Raw genomic sequence first — 19,942 nt, forward strand, 5'->3', positions numbered from 1 at the left:
CGCTTAAAATGAAAAAAAAAAATTGATTTTTTTCACCTTATAAACCAGGCTCCCCCCTTAAGTCAGTTATGGATATGAAATTATCACTTTTTTTTAATGAAGTTAGTTTTATTTAATCATGTAGATATTAAAGAAAAAAAATTTCAATTTTCATTCGAATTGGTCACCATTTGTTTTTAAACAAGCCTTCACCCATGGTTTCCATGGATATTGGCATCGCTGCTCGAACCAAAGATTGTTTGATACTCTCCAAATTTCCGTGAGATCTTCGACAGGTCATGTTCTCCAATTCTGTCCAGAAGCTGTAGCTCAATGGATTCAGATCTGAACTTCCAACGGCCAATCTTCTGCCGCTATGAACCCAGAAATAATGTTTTTAACCACTGCTGGGTGGTTTTTGCCTTATGGACGGGAGCGCAATCTTGCTGGAAGATCCAACGCTCTTCATTGAATAGAGTACTGCTTCACTACGCTTTCTAAGACATCCTCCTGGTACACTTTTGTCCCAGTCTTAACCATTTTTCGCAGAAATGAAGAGATGTAACGCCTTTACAAGACACTCCCCAACAAACCATAATGGAATCTGGATGGTGGTCATTAGGGCGGGTCGATTTAAAAATCTCTCATTGCTCTGTGAAAATCGTATTCCAGGGATCAAAATAAGAAACTTTGCCGAAGGAACCATACCTCTAAAACGAATTCTGATGTCCCCCAATTTGGGTCGAACGAAAAATCCCACTTTGACCCATTTAGAGTGCTCCAATCGAGTCCAAATGTATGACCGACCCCCACTAACTTTGGACGGCCGATCCACCATGCCAGTGGCACACCCCCTGGAACTCCCCTACAGGGATCCCCATACAATCATTTTACATTTTACAAGAGAAAAGAAACTAAAAAGTTCGACCCAAATTGGGGGACATCAGAATTCGTTTTAGAGGTATGGTTCCTTCGGCAAAGTTTCTTATTTTGATCCCTAGAATACGATTTTCACAGAGCAATGAGCGATTTTTAAATCGACCCGCCTTAATGTAATATATATATATACATTTCAGCAAGAACTGGGTCTCCCTACCGACTAAGAAAACGTGTTCTTTATAAAAAAAAAATAAATGTAATATAAAAACTCGAATCAATTATTCGCTTTATACATAAACCAGTATTTTCTAAAAATATTTAAATGCCTTTGACACAACAAGTAATAGGTATAGCACCCATAGATTACGATTTATATTATAGTTTGGAGCTTAAAGCTCGCTAAATGCACTTGATAAGGTGCACATCTTGGATGATAAGAACAAGATGTTTCACTTTTTAGCTAAATTATGTAAATAAATGCAGCAAACAGCCTTTCAGTTAAATTGAGCTCATAGAGTTTTCCGCCAAGGGATCATGGGAGTATTAGTTTAGCAAAAATAAAGCCGGGTTCTCCAAATACTGTTTCCACAGATTAGAGAATTTGGCCATGGTGACTCCATCAATAATGCGATGATCTGCACACCAGCTGACATTCATCACGTAAGCTTTAACAACTTCATATTTTTCATTAAATCGTGGCACAGCCTAAAAAAAGAAAATTAATTGAAATTTTCATTACTACATTTCATATAATATAAAATTTACAGTTATATCTGATTATGATAGGCAACTGAAATACGATATATTTGATGGATTTTAAATTAATGCAGTCACAGTGCCCTTCAAGTTCGAGTTTGTTTTCTAACAGTATTTTCTTTCGGCGTTTTTCCGAATAACGGTCGCCCTCGGCAGGCAATGGCAAACCTCCGAGTGTATTTCTGACATGAAAAAACTTCTCATCACACCCATATGCCATTAGGAGTCGGCTTAAAACTGTTCTTCTATTTGTGGAATATCATCAAGACGCCCCAAATAAAGGGGAAGCTCGGTCAAACATTCAGTAAAGGTGTAGGAGCCAATTATACACATATATATGTATATTTTTTTTTCTTTTCGTCTACTTAGATAAAGTCATTCAGATTATGTGAGGATATCATCTCCTGAAATTATCACCTCTGCCTGAAAATATCATCTCCTCAAATTTAGTGTTAGAACAACAGCCGCATACTATACTTTGATGACAAGAGCATACTAGAGGGTGTTGTTGTTGTTGTTTTAACAGCATAGGTAGGTAGCCCTGTCAGTGTAGGCATATCATCGGTCGTCTTCGTTTAGCTCATCTAGGGTAAGGCTCAGGAAACATGCTGTTTCGACAGGTTGGGTCCAGAGGGAGAGGGGGGTTAGATGAGTCGGTTTAAGGGGGCATGTGAAGAGGTGGTTAGTGTCGTGCGGGGTACCTTCACATGCCGGATATGTAGGAGTTTAACCTGCTACAGTATCCAGAACGTTGTTGTGCCAGTGTTACACGAGTCTCACGGGGAAGCTGGAGCTCTTCGTCTGCAATAGGTGGTGGTAGGACTCCGATTACGGCATTCACAGGACGCGAGTTCATGAAGGTGGTAACGGTCTCCCGGTGAATATCGTTTATTGACTGTCTAAATACTGTCCGGTCCAGTAGGTTGCGGTCAGTTTTGTCCTGAATTTCGTCAGCGTAGTCTAGGAGGTGTCTCCTGACGTGCCTGGGAGGCGGCTCAGGCTCAAGCAGGTGTCTGCAGGGGTGAAACCTGCGGTAACATTCAAGCAGGAACTGCTTGCTGAGCAGTTTATTGTGCTTCACTACTGGGAGCATTTGTGCCTCGTTATGTCGAGGGCCGATTCGAACAATTCATGCCAGCTCCATTCTGGGTTTATTGAAAGAACTGAGTCTGGATGAGTTATTGTGAAGAGTAGAGGATACGGGAAATCCTTAAAGCGAAGTGCAATCACATATTTATTCATTTATTTAGTCGAGTCGTATACCAATGACTGGTTGCCTGATTTGAGCCGATAAACAAAAAATATAAAACCCTTACTTCCGCCTGTATAGTGATTTTAAAGCTGAATTTAAATAAAAATTTGTTAAATAAAATTATTTCAATTTATATGCGTACCTTCGTGCGTCCCATGGCACCGATGGCTACTTGTGGCGCCATAATACAGGGATGAGTATAAGTGCCGCCAACCTAAAACAATATTTTTAATATATACATACACACATACATACATAGGGGAGGTTTTTTTCCACCAGTAACTTACCACACCAATGTTCGAAAGAGAAAAAGTGCCATCAGCAAAATCTTTCGGGGTTAAAGCACCATTGCGACCCCTTTCGATTAAGCCATTCAAATCCTTGGCGATTTCTAAAATATTCTTAATCTCACAATTCTTAACATTCGGCACTACTAAGCCCTGAGGAGTGTCTATCGCCACGCTGATATTGTGTGCAGCTTTATATATTACCTCCTCCTTCTCAACATTCAGCGAACTATTTAAAATAGGATACTTCAAGAGTGCAATAGAAGCAGCCTTGATGCAGAAAGGCATAAAGGTTAGCTTAGATATACCTCTTTCGCTGGCTACGGGTTGTAACTGATAACGAAAATCCATCAGTTTTGTCATATCAATTTCATCGCTGTAGGCAAAGTGAGGGATTTTCTAAATTTTGAATTGGATTAGTGCACTTGATTTGATTTTTTTTTCAAAATACATACCAAAGTTTCAGACATAGACTTTAGCATCGCTTTAGGTACTCCTTTCAATTGTTCAACACGGTCAGCAACAGCAGATTTACGCTTTTCGTCGGATTGTGTTTCAAGCTTGGCAATCGTTGGATGTGGGACATTGGTGCCAGCTGGCAACTGCCCTAAATACTCGAGTACATCCCCTTTCAACACACGTCCTTGTCTACCTGTCCCCGATACCATCGAAAGGTCCACTTTATTTTCCATAGCCAAACGACGCACAGCGGGCGTTGCAAGGGTTATATGACGCGCCACATCCTCGTCGCTAGCGACTTTTCCAGATGCCGATTGTGCAGACATCTTTTTTATTGAATTGGAATCCGCATCGGAACTTGACTCAGAATCAGAGCTCTCGCTATCACCTTCTTCCTCGACCTCAAAATCCAATAATGGTTTGCCGACCAAAGCGATATCATCCACTGGATGATGTAGTTTCACGATTTTTCCATCATAACGACTTGTGATTGTAACGGATGCCTTATCGGATTGCACTTCACAGAGGTTATCGAACTGTTCTACAGTGTCACCGACTTTGACAAACCTGTAAGTAAAATATTCTTATCAATGACATTATAATGGTACTAAAAATTGTTGTTTCTTACCATTCCTTCACGGTAACTTCGCGAATGCCCTCACCAATGTCGCTGAGTTTAAATGACACTAATTTTTCCATGCATGGTGTCAAGCTCAGGTGCCGAATTTGAGTCGCTTTGAGAGGCTGAAAAAAAAATTAAACTTACTTTAAAAAGACAAAACAATATTCATTAGATGGGCAATGGTGCTGTTGTTGTTGTTGTTGTTGTTAACAGCATAGGTAGCCCTGTCAGTGTAGGCATATCATCGTTCGTCTTCGTCTAGCTCATCTAGGGGTAGGCCCAGGAAACATGCTGTTTCGACAGGTTGGGTCCAGAAGGAGAGGGGGGTTAGATGAGTCGGTTTAAGAGGGCATGTGAAGAGGTGGTTAGTGTCGTGCGGGGCACCTTCACATGCCGGACATGTGTTTGGTATGTCGGGGTCGATTCTGGATATGTAGGAATTTAACCTGCTAGAATATCCAGAACGTAGTTGTGCCAGTGTTACACGGGTCTCACGGAGATGCTGGAGCTCTTCATCTGCAATAGGTGGTGGTTGGACTCCGATTACGGCATTCATGGGACGGGAGTTCAAGAAGGTGGTAACGGTCTCCCGGTGAATGTCGTTTATTGACTGTCTAAATACTGTCCGGTCCAGTAGGTTACGGTCAGATTTGTCCTGGATTTCGTCAGCGTAGTCAAGGAGGTGTCTCCTGACGTGCCTGGGAGGCGGCTCAGGCTCAAGCAGGTGTCTGCAGGGATGAGACCTGCGGCAACATCCAAGCAGGAACTGCTTAAGAACCGGCCGGCCAATTGCCTTAAATGTCGAAAGCAACAGTTCTTTGTCTTTGCCCCAAGTGCTGCCGGCCAGCGGTGCTGTCTTACATCGTTGTGTTAGTTTTTTGAACCTGTATGAGAATTTCGTGTACATTTTTTCTACAACAGTTTAGAAAGATTTAGATAAAACTTTAAGTATTGTACATAGATATGGGAATATATGTATGTATATCATTTTTGACAACACTTTGTTCATCAAAGAATCAGAGTTTCATGCGGTTTGTATTGATTTGACCTGGAAAAATACCTTTATTTTCACCAGATTAAATATATATGTAGAAAGATTCTTATACCTTGAACTTGAGAATTGGGAAATAGTATATCGTGTATAAATACAGGTTTGACAAATTAAAGAGGAAATCCGCAACTAACGCAGAAACGAAATGACAGTTTGGAAACAAATCCCGCTAATTCAACCACCGCGACCGAAAAACTCAAATTAATACTAAATACAGAAATTACACAAACAGATAATTGGAGCCTCAAATCGTGGAATCGGCATGAGAATCTTGAGTAGCTTATCAGATCCACATATTTTTTCGAAAATTAATTTTCGAATTAACTGAGACGAACTGCATTGGCCCTTGTTTTTAACCAGCTTTCTACAAGCTTCAGAGCCATTACAATAAAAAAAATTTTAAAGCCCCGATATGATTATCACTATTTAGATAAAGTAAAGGGTGTTTTTTTTAGAGGTTAGGTTTTCAAGTTGGCACTACTTTTTTCGTAGATGGTCTTTTTGACAGCTGTCACTTGATTTATGCTCAGTTTGGTTTGCCATTTCATAATGAATAGACTTACACCTGAACAATGTTTGCAAATCGTGCAAATTTATTACGAAAATAATGGTTCGGTTCGCGCGACGCATCGAAGAAAATTTTGTTCAGCGAGGAAGCTCACTTTTGGTTGAATGGGTATGTCAATAAGCAAAATTGTCGCATTTGGAGTGAACATAATCCACAAGCCATTGCTGAGACGCCGTTACATCCTCAAAAAGTCACTGTTTGGTGTGCACTATGGGCAGAGGGAATCATTGGTCCATATTTCTTTAAAAATGAAGCCGGCCATAATGTTACAGTCAATGGAGAGCGCTATAGAGCCATGATTAATGACTTTTTCGTGCCTGAATTGGACGATGTTGATGTGGACGACCTTTGGTTCCAACAAGACGGCGCTACATGCCATACAGCCAACGCAACAATCGATTTATTGAAGGAAACTTTTGGTGAGCGCATTATCTCGCGCCGTGGACCTGTGGCGTGGCCTCCAAGATCGTGCGATATAACACCGCTGGACTATTTCTTATGGGGCTATGTGAAGTCGCTTGTCTACGCAGATAAGCCCGAGACGATTGACGTCTTGGAAGAGAATATTCGGCGCGTTATTGCTGACACACGGCCCCAATTGCTGCAAAAAGTGATCGAAAATTGGGCCTCTTGGCTGGAATTTATTCGAGCCAGCCGCGGCGGCCACTTGCCCGAAATCATTTTTAAAACATAATGGCAAACCCTTATCTTTATAATAAAACTAAATTCTTGGCCATAACATTAAATTATATACGTTTTATTTCATCTTGAAAACCTAACCTCTAAAAAAACACCCTTTACATGCATTACATTCAACGCTTTCCTCTGATCAAGCTCAAGTCATGTTGTCATTATTAAAATATTTCTTAAGTAAAATGAGGCAAATTTCAAATTGTACTTTAATCCAGAAAATAAATCTGTACGAAGAGGCATCCTAGTGAATGTCAAGGTGTTAGTCTGATAAATCACATAACCGGTCATAGCCCAAGAGTTTCGAGATAGTATTTCCAGAGCTATAAAGTGGTAAGCAACCAAACTTGTTAGATGATGTATCCTGAAAGTATTCAATGCTTTAGTAGCAGAGTAAAATAAAGATTCACTCTGTGTTGAAGAGATTAATTCGAAGGTCTGGCTTACATTTCGCTAAAATTCGATTAATAACTATGCTCGGTATAAATTCGGCTTCAGAAATTATTTCAAGATATATTATATTCTCCGTTGTTGTTGTAGCAGCATAAACATTCCCCATACTTGCATACGGGGAATGCTGCTGGAGTGAGTCCTTGGCCGAATATAAATCTGGGTCGTTTCGGTAACGTAGAACCGACTGTCGTGGAAACGATTCTCTATATTCTCTAAATCATATTGGTGCATTTATAATTCCACGGAGTGACATAGCCGAACAGATGGGCTAAGTGGTAAACTGCTTAACATTTCATGATAGTGACAGTGAGTTCATTTGAACCACTTCAACAGCATTCCTTTAAAAATGTGCTGTTACAACAACATAATATTTTTCTGCATATTTGTGTACTAACTGACGTTTTACGTGATACAAAAATTCAATGGATAACTTTTTTTCAACCACTAAAAATCTAAAAATAAATATCGAAATATCTGTACGAGTGTTGCATTAAATTTTTGAATATTTTTTTGGAAAGCTATAGACAAAGGTCAATATGTGGATATACAAATGTGGTATTTGTGAGTTATGCAATTTCCAAACGATTGCTGTACTTATTTTCAAATTCCTATACGCATTCCAATACTCATTTTGAATAGCATAAATACTATATAATGTGATACTTTGTACTTAGCTAGTAAATAATCAGTAAATATCATTAACATTTCGGTATTTTGTATTTAATTACACGTACTTTCCGGCAAAATTTCACCGAATGAGGTAAATGATTTTTTAGAATTGTCGCTGCACCATTTCTCAAGAATATGCGAGACATCTTTAAGTAGACTTAACGGCTATATAATGGATTTAACTGGTATGCTATCGAAAATATAAATTTTATTTATCTTAGGACACTCCAATATTCAATATTTACATATGATTGCTAATACTACTTCACTTCAGAAAAACGTGAACAAGAAAAATAAAGAAACTATGTGCATTGTACAAATAGACAGACATCCGTTCTTATCATTATCTGTCAAATATGTTTGTTGTTCTTCTACAGCGAAAACTGTCAGACGCATTCAAGGTGGATTTAATAATAAATTCGCCTTGGACACATTGCCATGATCAGTGATCAGTGCTGCCGCTATCATTTTAGTTGGAATTTTTCCATTCATTTTGGAATTTGTAAATTTCGTAAATTTATAACTATACTTTTTTTCAAATCACTTTAATTTCTACATGTTTCACACAAATACATTTTTTTTATATTAAGTTCTCATATCAAAAAAAAAATACCAGTCTAACGGTTAGACGCGATAGAAGTGAAACCTTCCGTAAAACAAACTGAGAGAGAATAAGACGAAAGCAGCATTAGGGGCGGGATAATTATAGGTTCATTATAATATTGCTATAAAGTTCATATTTTATTTTCTTCATTTTATTATTATTCATCCTCAATGTTTTCAATTTCGATCGTGTTGTCGATTCAGTGCGATTGTTACACATTTTTAAATTGAATGTTGTATTGAGAAAGTCAATTGAAGGAACCGCTGTGTCCAATGCAAAATTTACGTTAAAATCGCCACTTAAAATCATTGGAACTTTATCGTAATCTTTTCTAAGTATCCGCGATACTTCTGGTGTATACTTTATTAAATTTTCGTGAATGAATTCCGTGATGCTATTTATTGATTTTTTTTTCTGTCGATACTCACGACACTTTTCTGTATTATTTTTCGGCATAATTGCGGTAAATATTTAAAAATGAAAATATTTACGAATATAAAAATACACACGCGGTTGCTATTATGAGCGTCCCCAGCAAAACCTGCGTGACCGAAACTCTAACACAATTACATTTTTTTAAATGTTACAAACACATATGCACGCAGGTTTTGCTGGGGCGTGACCGAAACTCTAACAAAATTACACATATGCACTCGTATTTGTTTGAAAATCGACTTTTGTTTTTTGGTTCTCCGTCACCTTTGGAAAATGTGTAAACAGTAAGCAAACTTTATTCATATATTTTTCCTCATTTTTGCATCAGTAAAATTAAACAAACGCCGTAGCCGAATGGGTCGGTGCGTGACTACTGTTCAGAATTCACAGAGAGAACGTCAGTTCGAATCTCGGTGAAAACACCAAAATTAAGGAAAACTATTTTTCTAATAGCGTTCACCCCTCAGCAGGCAATGGCAAAACACCGAGTGTATTTCTGCCATGAAAAAAAGCTCCTCATAAACATATCATAAAATAAAATAAAATAACTGTATAAAAAAATTTTTTTTCTTGTGATTCGAACCAAGAATTTTGGCTCGGAAGCTCACATTGCTAGCCGCTCGGCTATCGCGCCATGCTGTCGGCGCTGGCCGAAAAGTTATTTAGTTCGTCGCTACGTTTATATGTAATATTCGTAGCCAAGAGTGTCGCTTTTTTCGTTTCACTTTTTCTCAAATCACTCCCAACGATTCTAAAGAAGTTTTCACTTCAATAGTCTAACAAATGGCATTGATTGTTATATTTGCTTTTCGCTAAGGTTAGAAAAATAAATGAAAAGAGATGATGTGAAAGCATAACCGAATGCTTATTTTATCAAATTTTTATGTCAATTTGTATAACGTGGAAATGTATCTTAAATTGTTTGTGTTAGAGAAGAAATAATAAAACCATTGTCATCGCTAAGACTGCGCAAAGTAGATAGAACACTCTCAGCGGGATGATATAGAAAAACTATGACTTCTGACGTGATAACGTCTTATAATTCGATTTAACAGGCTGCACGCACGAAAAAATTTGTCGTTACCTTGCTCATTAGTGTTACCTTGCTCATTGCCGTTACCTTGAATGAACTGCAAGCGAAAGCGCGGAACGAACAAAGCAAACGAACGGCAACGTTCGACATCTTGCTCTCTCCTACTTAAGTGAGCGTATATATGTATGTATATGCGCATATGTACATATATAAATTCACGTATTTGTATTTGCATATGCCTTCTTATTGATTATTATTAATTAGATTTACTTGAAGAATTTAAAATAAAACCAAGTTTGTTAATAATACCTGTTGTTTTAATGTTATTATTATTTTTTGACGTAATAACGACTTATAATTCTATGTAGCCGGCTGCACGCACCAAAAAATGCGTCGTTACCTTGCTTGAACAGCATGTTATGTTATGTTATGATATGTTATATTATGTTATGTTATGTTATGTTATGTTATGTTATGTTATGTTATGTTATGTTATGTTATGTTATGTTATGTTATGTTATGTTATGTTATGTTATGTTATGTTATGTTATGTTATGTTATGTTATGTTATGTTATGTTATGTTATGTTATGTTATGTTAATGTTACCTCATTCTCTATATCCATACAAAATATCTATCAAACAAATAAAATTAAAATTTTCTTTTGAAAAATGCAGTATTTTCTTATGACGTTATCACGTTAAACTATCGTCAGTAAACCGACTTTACAGACAACCTCTTTTTTTAGAAAAAGTTTTATCATTGGTATAATGTAATGTCAAACAAATATTTTAATATTTTGAAAGATGCGAAATATAAATGTCTTACCGATAAAATAACTTAACATGAGACACAAATATAATATTTAGGATATTTATGAAAAGAATAACCACTGTGAATCTGAAGCTTCTTTAAGAGGCTAGACAAACCATTTTTCGAATAGCGGCCACCTCTCGTCAGGCAATTGTAGCTAAGTGCATTTCTGCCATAAAAACAGTTTCTCATTAAAACTAATTGCCATTCCGTGACGATATTATACTGTAGTGCAGCATGGACACGCGCACTGCCAACTAGAATAGACGAACGGCTTAACATTTAATAGCGGAAATAGCGGCGATCTTCGTTAAGTTACAACTGTCATATTTGACAGCAATACCTATTTAGTCTCAACATTAGTCATGTCCGATAAGACAAAGAATTTTAATAGTTATTTCCAGTTTTTGCAAGTAGGCATTCGTTAACGCCATAAATATATCCATCAATCAAAAATTGAGAGAACAAAGTTATAGTTCGAAGCGAGAGAGACGCTAATTTTTTGCTGGAGAATTTTTGCTGTTTTTGACGTGATGCTTGGACCAAGCACAACAACAAATACATGTAGGGTTTTACTTTATATATGTTTGCTGTCACCTGTAATAAATTCGCCTTGGTAAAAACTATTCAACACGAAAACATTTGTAAATATATGTCTGGTATTTTGTGCACTTTCACCTATGTGTCGGTTTGTAATTTGTTTTATAGGCAGAAATGATAAAATTTAAAATTTATCATCAGAAATCCAAGTATATAAAGTATACATATTTATTGTAATTTTTTTTTAGCAACACAAAAATTTGTGAACAAACTCCGCTGATATGTTTTTTCCTACCAGTTTTCGGAAGTGATGGATAATTTTCTGTTCCTTCTCTTTGTGAGAGAACCTTCGATTATACTCGATATTTGGAATGCTGCCCGGTGGTGCATAATTTTGTTATTGAATGCGACTAGTTAATCATAAAATGCTACATGATTTAGCAATACGTTGGAAATATAAACTATTTCTATCAAAATCAGTTATTCATAACATTAGCTATCAAAGTAACGGGTAATAGATGTCAAGTAGTGGGAAATATCTCGTAAGCACAATGCGTTAACGAAATCTCAATCTATTACAATGAACTTCATTATATATGTATGTGTTCTTACTGCCAAACGAAAACAAACATTTTACAGCACGTGCAAATTTCTGGTAAAAATGGTAAATTAATGAAATAGTACCCGTTTTTCAAGCACTTTTTATACAATTAAAACTGATCTGTTTGCAGACCAACCTCCGGAAGGAACTTGAAAAATGTAAGCACCCAAACAGTAGGAAAACGAAAGCTTTGAGCCGTAAAGCGCGACGACAGAATAACAAACACAAAGCGCGCTTGGGTCATGCAATCAAAAGCAATATAATGGGAGAGAAACTCTGTTGGTTCTTGGATCACATTGATGATGAGCGTACCGAACCACTATCTCCGCAGGAATTCGAAGATCTTATCTCTCTCTATCTGAAACGTTTTGACGAGGAACTTGCGCATATTGCCCTAAAACAGTCCATCAGCAAAAACCGCTCGAAACAACATGCAGCTCGGCAGGATGTTATCAGAATTACGCTGGAGAAGGAACGCAATGAATATCAAAGCGGAGGGATGGGTTAGTGTACGAATCTAAATAATGTACTATTTTTATAAAACAATTTACTTCTTAACAGAATTGTTAAACCTTTGTGACCCAGCAAAATTTAAATCGCTAATGGACTGGGATGGAAGTGCTTTAAGTATTCAACATCTTAAACTAGATCTTGTTTCGCACAACCTGCTACAGCGTTTAAAGAGTGCAGCCTCTCAAAATAGTAATGATTCCAATTCTGATGTCATGTGCTAGCGGGTTCTTCTAAATCAGAGCAGATGGAAAAAACGTAGGTTATTGTTATAGTTATAATTATATATAGTATACAGAATTTCCAATATATTCTTGAGGAATGCCGCCCGAGGGGTAAGTACTTGGTCCATTGTAAAACGCGATTGTTTCCGTAAAGTATACCCGATTGTCGTCAGAGCGGCACCGGCTAAGAAAAGTTTGAATTGTAATTACATATTTCTTCCTCTTGTAAATAAAACTGTATAAATCATTTAAATTATGACATTTGTAAATTTGAACTAATCGCCCCTTATGACCGGTTCACCATCCAGTTTCTTAATTAGCGGCAAACGCCGTATTGCTTCGCTTCGAAAGGCCAATTCATCCATATTTTCGTTGAGTAGGTTGCCAAGAAATGAAATTTCTTCCAACTTAGGTGCGGCTGCCATGCGATTAAACTCTGCCCAGTCTTTAATAAGATTATGTGAGATGTAAAATACTCGTAGTGCTTTCATCGACTCAATGGGTTTTATTTTTTCAATGATATTGTAACTAACCCAAAACTCTTCCAATGTGTCTCCAAGTGCTTCCTGTTTACATGGAAATTAATTATAATATAAACGCAGTTGATATTTTTTTACATTCGCTCACTTACAATACCATTAATGGTTTTTAAATTATTTCTAGCCAATGAAAGTACACGAAGATTTTTAAGCTGATTAATGCCAACTATTTTTTCAATCATATTGGAAGAAAGGCTGAGTTTTCGACAGTTGACAAGAGTATTAAGTGTGGCATCCATTTTTTCAATTGGTGGATATTGAAACTGTAAGCCAATATCTATAGCAGAAATGGGATCCTTTTTGTTCTGTTCTTCCCATATGCGAAGAGCATCCTTTATAGTGGTAGCTTTAGCCATTAAGGGATCAAAAATTGTACGTTCAAATATACAATATCGTATAATTTTCTTGATGTTTTCATAAATATTTTTCCAAACGTCATTAGAATTTTTGGACAGCGTTTTTTTCTCCGTTTTTTTTATCTGTGTCAACAAGTTCGTCAAAACAGTTGTTCGAAACTTTAATTGTTACAACAAATTGGATTTTTCTAGTCTTTTATTATATGAAATATGCAACATTTTCGCAAGGCTTTTGACAACGTTTTTGTAATGTTGCCGAACAATGAGATGGCATGTTTTTCGAGCAGAGAAAACACTATTAGTTACTATGAGAAGCTTTTCGTAGACCAACTTCGTTGTAGATTTTGAGCAATGGTCTTGTTGAGCTTATCATACATATGTGTTACCAGGAACAATTTGGGAATTTTGGTGTTTACCGACCGTTATTTTTAAATTTCGTACAGTGATGGAGTTGGAGGTAAGTGATTGTCCATTGCTATTGGTCAGCAGTCGTTGACTTAATAGCTCTTTCCGTCTTGAGTGGCAGGAACTTTTATCTGATTACGGTTGTATGCGTGAAGCAGTAGAATAAGTCAGGAGGTCAACATGGTGCTCCCAGCCGCTTAGTAATCCAAAAAGTATGGACTGTAATGTAATTAAATAATTTGGAGGTTCATATTCATTACAAAAGTAAATGGAGCAGAACATATCAAAAATTTAAGATATATAAGCACAATTCATCGAGCAAAGTGAAGTATTGTAATATATAAAAATTATCTAGTCCTCTATTTGGTGGCTTAGCACCTCCTCATAATGAAAATATATTACATAAACCATAAACGAGCGCCATCTAACGGTGAACTTCACAAAAACCAAATGCTAATGCGGCAAGGCGCAAGGCGAATTCATACAACGTGAAAGCAGTAGGCTAAAAATCCAATTTCTAAGGATTTCGTTTTTGCAATTTGGAAAAACTTTAGTATAATGTATATCGCTTTGGAAAAAACGGTAAAAAGGGGGTGATAGAGGGGTGTATCCCCATCTTAAAACTGAAAACAGAACCTGCCGGAGGCTTATAGTTTTTAAGTAATTTAATATTAAAGTTCTCTAATTTAGCGAAAAGTTGGTGTTGCCATACACCTGAAATGAAAACGAAGTTCGCACGCAGGGATGTTCAGTGGAAGGTTCATTGTAAAACTGCAGTATTTTTTGGTGGAATTTAAAGTTGAGAAATAATTTTGAAAATAAAAACATACAACTTACTTAAACTTAAAAACAATGTTATTAAGCGTATCACAAAAAATAATAAAGTAATTAAAATTAAATGAAATTAATTAACACAGTATTTTTACGTAGAACTCCTTATCGCGTGGGCAGCCTTCGGCCGCGCTTCAAAAAAATAACCCTCATCAGTCCAACTCCGTCTACGCAATCCACAGTATTTTTGCGTAAAACTCCTTTCCGTGTTAAAACCATTGAACCCAAAAGTAAAACGTCATATGCGTGTATGTAGTAAGGAGGCACAATAACCCCCACCCCCATGATTAACACTAAACTCAAGAACTTATTTTTTGTTTCCATTTGCAGGCATCCGGCAACACCATACTGTTGGCATTCCAATCTTCTTCTTATTCGCGCTTAAAATTGGAATGTGATTGCATAGGCAAATGAATTTGCATTTAATTTTAATAGATATAATTATAATATTAGCATAAAAATCGGTAAAAACACGCGTGTGAATGTATATTTGGTGAATTTTAGTGAAATGTTAAAAAATATAGAGTGTAATGTGGCAAATTATAGTGAAGTTCCCGAGGGCATTTTGAATGTAAATAATTAAAAAATTATTATTTCCCGAATAATTTAAAATTATAAAGAGTGTTCCTTAACACCTCACTAACATCTCCACCAAGTTTCATTAAAAAAAACATTATAGTTTGCCAGAAATTCCAAAATATACATTGTTCTAAATTCCAGCCTGAAATTTGATGGTTTGAATATGAAACTTTCAATCAGAATATTAACAAACAAACGAAACGATGATGCAAATAGAAAACCGCGACATTCGAACCATCAAATTGCTATAAAAAACAAGTCAGCTGCTCTATTGCTAAAACCTTGTGCGCATTGGAAAGGCAAATCTTGTTTTCCAAAGCGAATTGAATAACCAATCATTCTTGTTTGTTTTCGGCAACTATTGTGAACTTCAGCATTATAATATTGTGGAGGTGAGTGGAAGAGATTAAAAGGTTGAAAAGTTGTGAAATATCAAAAGTAAAATTGATTTTATTTTGTAAATAATGCAACGTAGTGACAAGTTCAACTTTTATATTTTAGAAATCTTAATCAGCATTTTGGAACAGATAGCATAATGGGAAACGCACCAGTGAAGGAAGTAACGCAAGCGGCAGCCAATAGTGTCACTGGAGCAGCACCACAACCGGCTGAGAAACCTAAATGCAAGGCATGTTGTGCTTGTCCGGATACCAAGAAAGCGCGTGATGCCTGGTTAGTTAGATTTCTTTGTTTCATTTCCATTGCATAATAATGTTTCATTTCTTTTTCAGCATTGTTGAGCGTGGCGAGGAGAATTGCACATCATTGATTGAGGCACACAAACAATGCATGCGAGCGCAGGGCTTTAACATATAAATAAACAAATCCAAATTTAACCATACAATTTTGATTGTTATTTAAGTCTTAACTAATTTTAACAGTTTCGAAGTCGAGAAGTTGTCTGAGCTGCAAGTTCTGCCAGTCGAAATATTAAATGTTATTCTATTTATTTCTAGTTTATTGCGTAATCGGTTAAAGAATGTGTGAGAATTGCCAATGTGTATGGAAATTGAATTAAAACAATAATTTAAATCGGAAAGAAAAGTAAATTTAATTTTTACCAAACCATTTTCAATACATCATTTAGACTTAATAATGCCTAAATATATGACAACATATCCAATGCTACCGCGCAAGCCATGTAAATTGTTATGGCAAATGCTACTCCAAAAGCGATGATGCGCGATGGCTGTGGTACTGGGTAAAAGGCGTACACGAGTGTGTGCAGTACTCTCGCAATAGTCACGATGCGGAAGAGTATACAGGCAACAGTTGGATTCGGATTCGTGCAAATATACAAGAGTGCCATAGTGAAGTAAGGTAAAATGTTCTCCATATCATTGCGGTGTGCACTGTAAAGGAAATGTTATGAAGTGAACTGAGCAAGTAATTTTTAAACGTCGCCGGAGTTGTGAAGGGCAACGCTTACATTAATTTTTATTCGCCGAGGTATACGTCTAACGAAAACATGAATTCAGCGCCACCCGTATATACTTACCGGCGTGCACGTTCGACATGAGGATCATTGAATTGCACTTCAAGATCTTTAAAAAATAAGTCCTCTTGGTTGGGGAAAACCTAATAATTACAATGAAAGTAAAGTGAAATTTAATTCGTAACTTTTTTATTACTAATAAGTACGTACATACATATGATGTGTTTTTATTGTATAACGATATTCCATTTCAAGTGAGAAAACTGATTTTATGGTATTAATGTTCTTTAAAATAATGGGTTTTATGTATGGAGCTTTACCTTTCGCAAGCAGCTATGAGGAAATATACCAAGAATCTGTAAATTTTGAACAAAATACACCAATTGTAAATATGTGCATGTGTACTAAAAATGAATATGACTCGGACGAATCGGTTGCTATTAAATATTAACATCAAATTTAAAGTGACACTAACTCAAAGTGAAAATGTTTTTTTTTTTTTGGGGTAGAAATTACGGTCTACAATAGTCTAAATTAGAACTTTTGAAGCAGAATCAAATACAGGGTGGCTGATGAAAGCCGCTACCAAAAAAAAATTGAATAACTTTTTTTCTTTTTAAGTTATCTGTTCCATTTTGGTTTTAATTTGCAGATTGATCTTTAAAATTTATTAAAATGGATAACTGGGACACGCAAACAAGAATTTGGATAGTCCGCCGCTATCACGCACTGGAGTCCGTAGTTTTGGTACAGAGAGAGTACAGACGGATGTTTGGCGGTGATCCCCCGAGCAGATGGACCATAATGAGACTGGTGAATAATTTTGCTGAGCAAGGAACAGTCGCAAGAAGGCCTTATCATCGAAACCCACCAGTTCGGACGGAGAAAACGATCGCTGCTGTAGCTGCAGCTATACAAAGCAATCCAAGGGTTTCAACAAGAAGCTTATCTGCTCAACTTGGTGTCAGCCGACAGTCTTTGCAAACAATAATGCACAAAGATTTAGACTTATTTCCCCACAAAATTCAAATGGTTAACAAACTGAATGCAACAGACTTGCCGATTCGCTTGGAATTTTGCCAGAAGATCCTGCAAATGGTGGAAGAAGACCAAAACATGTTAAACTGCCTTTTCATGTCTGATGAGGCCCATTTCGATTTAAACGGCAATATGAACAAACAAAATTGTCGAATATGGAGTACTTCTAACCCACAGATACTCCACGAGACGGAATTGCATCCTCTTCGCGTGACAGTGTGGTGTGCGGTTTCTTCACGCTGTATTGTCGGGCCTTATTTTTTTGAAGAAACTGGTCACACCGTTACGGTTACTGGAGACCGTTATTTGAAAATGCTGAAAGAATTTTTCTATCCAGAACTACGCCGAAAGAGAATTCCTTTCAACTCTGTGTGGTTTCAACAAGATGGGGCAACGTCTCACATAGCCCAGACTGTTATGACAGAGTTGCGACGAAAATTTCCCAATAAACTGATTCCAAGAAACTCTGAATTTCGTTGGCCCCCAGGTCGCCTGACCTTACTGCACCTGACTTTTTCTTGTGGGGTTTATGTAAACAAGAAGTTTATAAAACAAAGCCAACAAATTTGGATGAACTAAAACAATCCATTCGGGCAACAATTGCGGCTATTCCTGTCGCAACTCTCAAAGCAGCAATGAACAACTTTTTACTATTGTAAGATGCCGCACTTGTGTCAACGAGCATGGGGGGCATTTAAATTCAATTATTTTTAAAACTAGTTAAGCTACATTTAATAAAATTTAATGACCTTCAACTTGAAAAAAAAAAAATAAATGAATTCCATACACTAAAAAAAAGTTATTTGAGTTTCTTAATGTAGCAAAATTCATCAGCCACCCTGTATTTTCATGATTTTGTATATCAATAATTCAATGATAAATTTCTACGAAGGATACATTGTAGCGGAAACTGTCAAGCAACCAGAAATTGCTCATATATGTACATATGCACGTACTGCTGAATTAGTGAAATTAATTTTTTTTCTAATTTTCTATCTCAGTGGTTTTACTTTGCATATATGTATGTAAGTATCTGTATATACATATGTACATAAGTTGCGTATAAAATCTTTGCTGTTTTGCGTTTCAGAATATATTGAAACCGGTTTAAATCACGCAACTCAAAGTTCAGTAGATTTATTAAATACTATATTTGAATTGAAATTCCATATTGCCTACTTACTCCTCTTCTTTCAGCAACATTACCCAAAACTGTATGTCGAATTTTTTATGATCTTGCAAAATAAAAAGATGAACACCATCCTGAAAAGCAAAATTATGTGCACAATTACTACATACCTTATGCCGGAACCGTTGTAGTGCTGTCAGTAACGACATCAGCAGCATCTTAATCACCAGCACACTGGCCCAGAAGAGGAAGCAACAGAAGACGGGGTTGTCAATAGTTAAAAGATTTGTTACAATCTTCCCAGTCCCAGTTGTGGTGGGACTTGGCACGTTCAATGTAGCCAATGGTGGAACGGCACTTGTTGCTGTATTCATTTTTTTTATTTTTTTTTTTTTGGGATTTTTATCAATTTTTATTTAAAAAAAATATGTAAAATTCAAATGCCAAATATTGTTTTTATCAACTAAACAACAGCGTATGAACTTCGCGAATGGCTTATTGCGGCTGAGTTACGCAGTCGAGTATGAGCAGAAAAATTAGCTTCAAGTTTAAGTAGAACTTGTTTACCTTCGAAAAATTAAAAATGCTTAGTATTTATTTATGTAGCTGAGCGAAGCGTGTGTAAGTGAGGTATTTGAAATAGAGAGTTATGCATCAACTGGTTCTCGGTGGAAGAATTCTACGACTTTATTTAAAATTTTGAAATAAGAAAATTAATTTTTTGTTTTAATAAAGTCCATTCTCGATAATATAAGTTCTGAAATTTTTTTAAAGCAATTAAGACATCAATACACAGATATGTGTATACGTACATAGATATTGTATGAATAAAATATTTATTTATTTATTTATTATAATTAAAGTCAAACATACAACCATTGGTTATTTTTACAATGATTGACCTTAAGAATACTTTACATAAAAGGATTAACAGTAAAATCAAAATTAAGATCAAAATTACAGCTAGTAGTAGTAAAGAAGTAGAAGTTGGAGAAAGTATTAAAAAAAGAAAGTAAAAATAGTAGTACAGGGTGGGCCATATAGCGTTTGCTTTTTGAACCACCTATTTTTTTGAGAATGGTAACACAAATGACATGTGAAATGTGTTCATAATTTACTTAAAGGTTTGACATTTACGAAATGGGACGCTATACGCTTGAACAAAATTGGGAAATATTGAAAACCTATTTCCAAAGTGGTGAGTC

General features: G+C 36.3%; 5 protein-coding genes across 8 annotated transcripts; 2 read left to right on the forward strand and 3 right to left on the reverse strand.

The window, feature by feature from the left end:
• Positions 1-1,136: 1,136 nt before the first annotated feature.
• On the reverse strand, positions 1,137-8,000 carry LOC129239060 (lipoamide acyltransferase component of branched-chain alpha-keto acid dehydrogenase complex, mitochondrial). Its single transcript, XM_054874340.1, has 6 exons — positions 7,731-8,000; positions 4,241-4,356; positions 3,609-4,179; positions 3,154-3,552; positions 3,009-3,080; positions 1,137-1,563 (listed from the first exon to the last, which is right to left on the reverse strand). The coding sequence occupies exons 1-6, from the start codon at positions 7,809-7,811 to the stop codon at positions 1,402-1,404; spliced, it is 1,401 nt and encodes a 466-aa protein (XP_054730315.1). The 5' UTR covers positions 7,812-8,000; the 3' UTR covers positions 1,137-1,401.
• Positions 8,001-11,387: 3,387 nt separating this feature from the next.
• On the forward strand, positions 11,388-12,678 carry LOC129239304 (translation machinery-associated protein 16 homolog). The gene is made up of 4 exons (XM_054874715.1): positions 11,388-11,754; positions 11,822-12,194; positions 12,253-12,459; positions 12,493-12,678. Exons 1-3 carry the CDS (start codon positions 11,671-11,673, stop codon positions 12,423-12,425), a joined length of 630 nt encoding a protein of 209 aa, XP_054730690.1. The 5' UTR covers positions 11,388-11,670; the 3' UTR covers positions 12,426-12,459; positions 12,493-12,678.
• Positions 12,679-12,688: 10 nt separating this feature from the next.
• On the reverse strand, positions 12,689-13,980 carry LOC129239305 (dynein axonemal light chain 1). The gene is made up of 2 exons (XM_054874716.1): positions 13,057-13,980; positions 12,689-12,991 (listed from the first exon to the last, which is right to left on the reverse strand). Exons 1-2 carry the CDS (start codon positions 13,318-13,320, stop codon positions 12,701-12,703), a joined length of 555 nt encoding a protein of 184 aa, XP_054730691.1. The 5' UTR covers positions 13,321-13,980; the 3' UTR covers positions 12,689-12,700.
• A 1,414-nt stretch (positions 13,981-15,394) lies between these two features.
• LOC129238952 (cytochrome c oxidase copper chaperone) lies at positions 15,395-16,189 on the forward strand. Of its 3 annotated transcripts, none has more exons than XM_054874200.1 (3): positions 15,395-15,527; positions 15,637-15,807; positions 15,867-16,189. In XM_054874200.1, exons 2-3 carry the CDS (start codon positions 15,671-15,673, stop codon positions 15,949-15,951), a joined length of 222 nt encoding a protein of 73 aa, XP_054730175.1. In that variant the 5' UTR covers positions 15,395-15,527; positions 15,637-15,670; the 3' UTR covers positions 15,952-16,189. The 3 variants fall into 3 exon arrangements, with proteins under 3 accessions (XP_054730175.1, XP_054730174.1, XP_054730173.1); XM_054874199.1 differs by having other exon boundaries at positions 15,484-15,548; XM_054874198.1 differs by having other exon boundaries at positions 15,487-15,573.
• On the reverse strand, positions 16,066-19,253 carry LOC129238951 (microsomal glutathione S-transferase 1-like). Of its 2 annotated transcripts, XM_054874196.1 has the most exons (4): positions 18,908-19,253; positions 16,891-16,926; positions 16,634-16,713; positions 16,066-16,487 (listed from the first exon to the last, which is right to left on the reverse strand). In XM_054874196.1, the coding sequence occupies exons 1-4, from the start codon at positions 19,109-19,111 to the stop codon at positions 16,235-16,237; spliced, it is 573 nt and encodes a 190-aa protein (XP_054730171.1). In that variant the 5' UTR covers positions 19,112-19,253; the 3' UTR covers positions 16,066-16,234. The 2 variants fall into 2 exon arrangements, with proteins under 2 accessions (XP_054730171.1, XP_054730172.1); XM_054874197.1 differs by lacking the exon at positions 16,891-16,926.
• Positions 19,254-19,942: the final 689 nt, after the last annotated feature.

Source organism: Anastrepha obliqua, chromosome 2 (assembly GCF_027943255.1).
Source record: "Anastrepha obliqua isolate idAnaObli1 chromosome 2, idAnaObli1_1.0, whole genome shotgun sequence".
In the NCBI taxonomy this organism is placed as follows: domain Eukaryota; kingdom Metazoa; phylum Arthropoda; class Insecta; order Diptera; family Tephritidae; genus Anastrepha; species Anastrepha obliqua.